This window comes from Eimeria tenella, genomic scaffold (assembly GCF_000499545.2).
Source record: "Eimeria tenella Houghton genomic scaffold, Eth_scaff3836, whole genome shotgun sequence".
Lineage (NCBI taxonomy): Eukaryota > Apicomplexa > Conoidasida > Eucoccidiorida > Eimeriidae > Eimeria > Eimeria tenella.
Window position 1 is genome coordinate 1 of NW_013544759.1, and position 3,269 is coordinate 3,269.

The window sequence follows — 3,269 nt, forward strand, 5'->3', positions numbered from 1 at the left end:
GGGGCTTAGGGTTTAGGGTTTACGGTTTAGGGTTTAGGGTTTACCGTTCCATGACGAGCTGCGCATAAACTGGAACTCTTCTTAAAGAAGAATATTTTTTTGGAAGAAAATTTAAAGGCCTTTCTTCTGGAGGCAAAGAGTGCCACTCTGCTTCTTCCTGATCGCAAACCCTAAACCCTAAACCCTAAACCCTAAACCCTAAACCCTAGACTCTAAACTCTTAAGCCTCCTGTTCTGGGGACAAAGAGTGCCAATCTGCTTCTTCCCGACCGCAAACCCTAAACCCTAAACCCTAAAACCTCCTCTGGGCAGACGCTGCCACTATGTTTCTTCTTAATAGCAAACCCTAAACCCTAAACCCTAAACCCTACCTCAGGGGTGAAGAGGTACTCTTCAGGGGGGTTGTAGCTTTCTGCGTGTCCGGGAAGGGGGAGTTTGGGGGCGAGGTAGGATGGGTGTTTCGAGGGTTTAGGGTTTAGGGTTTGGGGCCCCCAGAGGTCCTGAAGAAGGGTTTCTTGCGAGGGTTTTGGCAAGGGTCTTATTAATTTTCCTAATCGAATCATTTTAATATAATTATTTATTTTCTTTTGTTCAAATGCAGAAGGAACAAACGCAGCCTTTCGAGGCGGCAGGCTCTTCATTGGGAAAATGCTGCGCGCAAACCCTAAACCCTAAACCCTAAACCGTAAACCGTAAACCGTAAACCCTAAACCCTAGGCCGTGAGCCCCAAGTCCTGGAGATACAAAAGGTAGACGGAAAATGGAGGGACATTTTTGGGGCAAAGGTTGTGCGATTGGGAGCCAAAGTCTAAACCCTAAAACCTAAACCCTAAACCCTAAACCCTAGATGAGTGTCAAACACACAAGTTAGAAGCCCGCTCCAGCTTCAAACCCTAAACCCTAAACCCTACACGGTCGACAGGCAAAAATGACATACGCTCAAGAAACACGCCCAAAGTCCAAACCCTAAACCCTAAACCCTAAACCCTAAACCCTCACCTGTCTGTTCTGTCTTCTTCTATCCACTCTTCTTCATCATTAAAATTGGCATCAGGAAATTGCCGCCGCAGCACGCGGTCTATAATCTGCATGCAAACAAATAAATAAATAAATGAATAAATAAATAAATATAAATAAATAAACAAATAAATTGTTTATTCAAATAAATGATGCCAGACTCAGAAGCAGACACAACCAGTCCGTTAGCCCCGAAGCAGCAGCAGCAACAGCAGCAGAGGAAGCAACCGAAGCAGCAGCAGCAGCAGCAGACGAAGCAACCGAAGCAGCAGCAGCAGCAACCGCTGCAGCAGCAGCAGCAACATTAGGAGCAGCAAGCGCAGCCAAGCAGCAACCACGGCCCAAGCAGTAGGAGCAGCAGCACCACTAGCAGCAGCAAAACCAGCAGCAGCAAAACCAGCAGCAGCAGCAAAACCAGCAGCAGCAGCAGCCGCAGCAGCAGCAGCACCTGCACGTCTGTGTCGGTGAGCGTGACAACTCTGTTGTTTCGGATGTCTTTGACTTGTCTCCATTTGTCTCCTTTTTCAGATTCCAGAAGTTCATTTAAAACTCCCTTTTCTAGGGTTTTGTCTCTTTCGATTCTCCGACCCTCAGCGTCGTAGCCTGCAAAAACGAGGGTTTAGGGTTTAGGGTTTAGGGTTTGGCGCTGCTGCGGCCCCGCTGCTACTACCCAGCACCTAGCGAGGGTTTAGGGTTTAGGTCCCCCCAACTAGGGTTTAGGGTTTACGCCCGCGCCTGCACTGGTGAAGCGCTGGGGCTTCACCACTAGGGTTTAGGGTTTAGGGTTTAGGGTTTACCTATATGTTTGTACTTGTCATACCACCACAAAGGCACATCTCCAATTCTATTTAAGTCTTCTTCGTCATCAGACTCTAAACCCTCAATTTCCATTTCATTTTTAACCACTAAAGGAGTGTTAAACCTTTTGCTAAACCCTTCAGACCCTTTCGGGGCCCCTGGGGGCCCCTGGGGGCCCCCCAAACCCTGGGGGCCCCCCTGGGGGCTCCCCTGGGGGCCCCCTTTTCCTTTGCTGCTTTTAGGGAGCCCCCCTTGCCTCTTGGGGGCCCCCTGGGGGCCCCCAACGGGGCCCTCTTGGGGGCCCCTAGGGGTCTTGGGGGCCCCCTGGGTCTTGGGGGCCCCCTGGGGGCCCCCCGGGGGGCCCCCCGGGGTCTGGGGGGCCCCCCGGGGGCCCCCTTTAGGCGCAGAGACTCTAGCCGGGGGGCCCCCTGCTGTACCCTCTTTTTGGGGGGCCCCCAGGGGGCCCCCAGAGTGAGGGTCTGACTGCTGGGGAACACCCTGCTGCTGCCGCTGCTGCTGCTGCTGCTGCTGCTGCTGCTTTTGCTTCGGAGAAACCTTCTCTTTTTCCTTCTTCACCTTAACTCCTGCTGCTGCTGCTGCTTCTGGCGCTGCTGCTGCTGCTGCTGCTGCTGCTTTAGCGGGTTTAGGGTCTAGGGGCCCCTCCTCGCGCTTTACTTTGGGGGCCCCCGGGGGGCCGCCACGTGGAATGCTCATCTGCTGCAAGGCCTAGGGTTTAGGGTTTAGGGTTTAGGGTTTAGGGTTGGGGAGCGAGTCCGGGGCCCCTGGGGCCAGAAGGCTGCAGGAGAGGGGGGCCCCGGGCTTGCTGCCTGCGAAAAAGGGTTTAGGGTTTAGGGTTTAGGGTTTGACGTATACAAATTAAAAGATCTATTTCAATTTTTTAAAGAAGAAACTCAGCACCCAAACCCTAAACCCTAAACCCTAAACCCTAAACCCTTGAGGCTCCATGTGGGGCTTTCGGCGGGCCCCACAGCCTCTGGGAAGATCTGCCAAACCCTAAACCCTAAATCCCAAACCCTAAACCTTAAACCCTAAATCCTAAATATTTGATTTATCCGCACAAATTTTGGCGAAAACTGGTGAATGTGCTGCTACAAAAACAGGACGTAGACACTCTTCAGATCCTAAACCCTAAACACTAATCCCTAAACCCTAAACCCTATTGAAACGCAACAAAATAGCGGCTCAGCCTTCATTTAATTTAATCCTTAAATATATTTTCAAGGACTTCTATCCAGACTAGTTCCTTTGCTGCTGCTGCGGGGCCCCTTCTGCTGCTGTGAGGCCCCTGCTGCTGCAGTGGGGCCCCCTGCTGCTGTTGTGAGACTCCACAGCAGCAGCAGGGGTCCCCACGATAGCAGCAGGGGTCCCCACTACAGCAGCAGGGGGCCCCACTGCAGCAGCAGGGGGCCCCACTGCAGCAGCAGGGGGCCCCA

General features: G+C 52.5%; 1 protein-coding gene across 1 annotated transcript; it reads right to left on the reverse strand.

The window, feature by feature from the left end:
• Positions 1 to 111: 111 nt before the first annotated feature.
• ETH_00042180 (uncharacterized protein) lies at positions 112 to 2,529 on the reverse strand (the record flags this gene model as incomplete). Its single annotated transcript, XM_013379711.1, has 4 exons — positions 112 to 157; positions 1,000 to 1,085; positions 1,466 to 1,620; positions 1,815 to 2,529. 4 exons carry the CDS (start codon positions 2,527 to 2,529, stop codon positions 112 to 114), a joined length of 1,002 nt encoding a protein of 333 aa, XP_013235165.1.
• Positions 2,530 to 3,269: the final 740 nt, after the last annotated feature.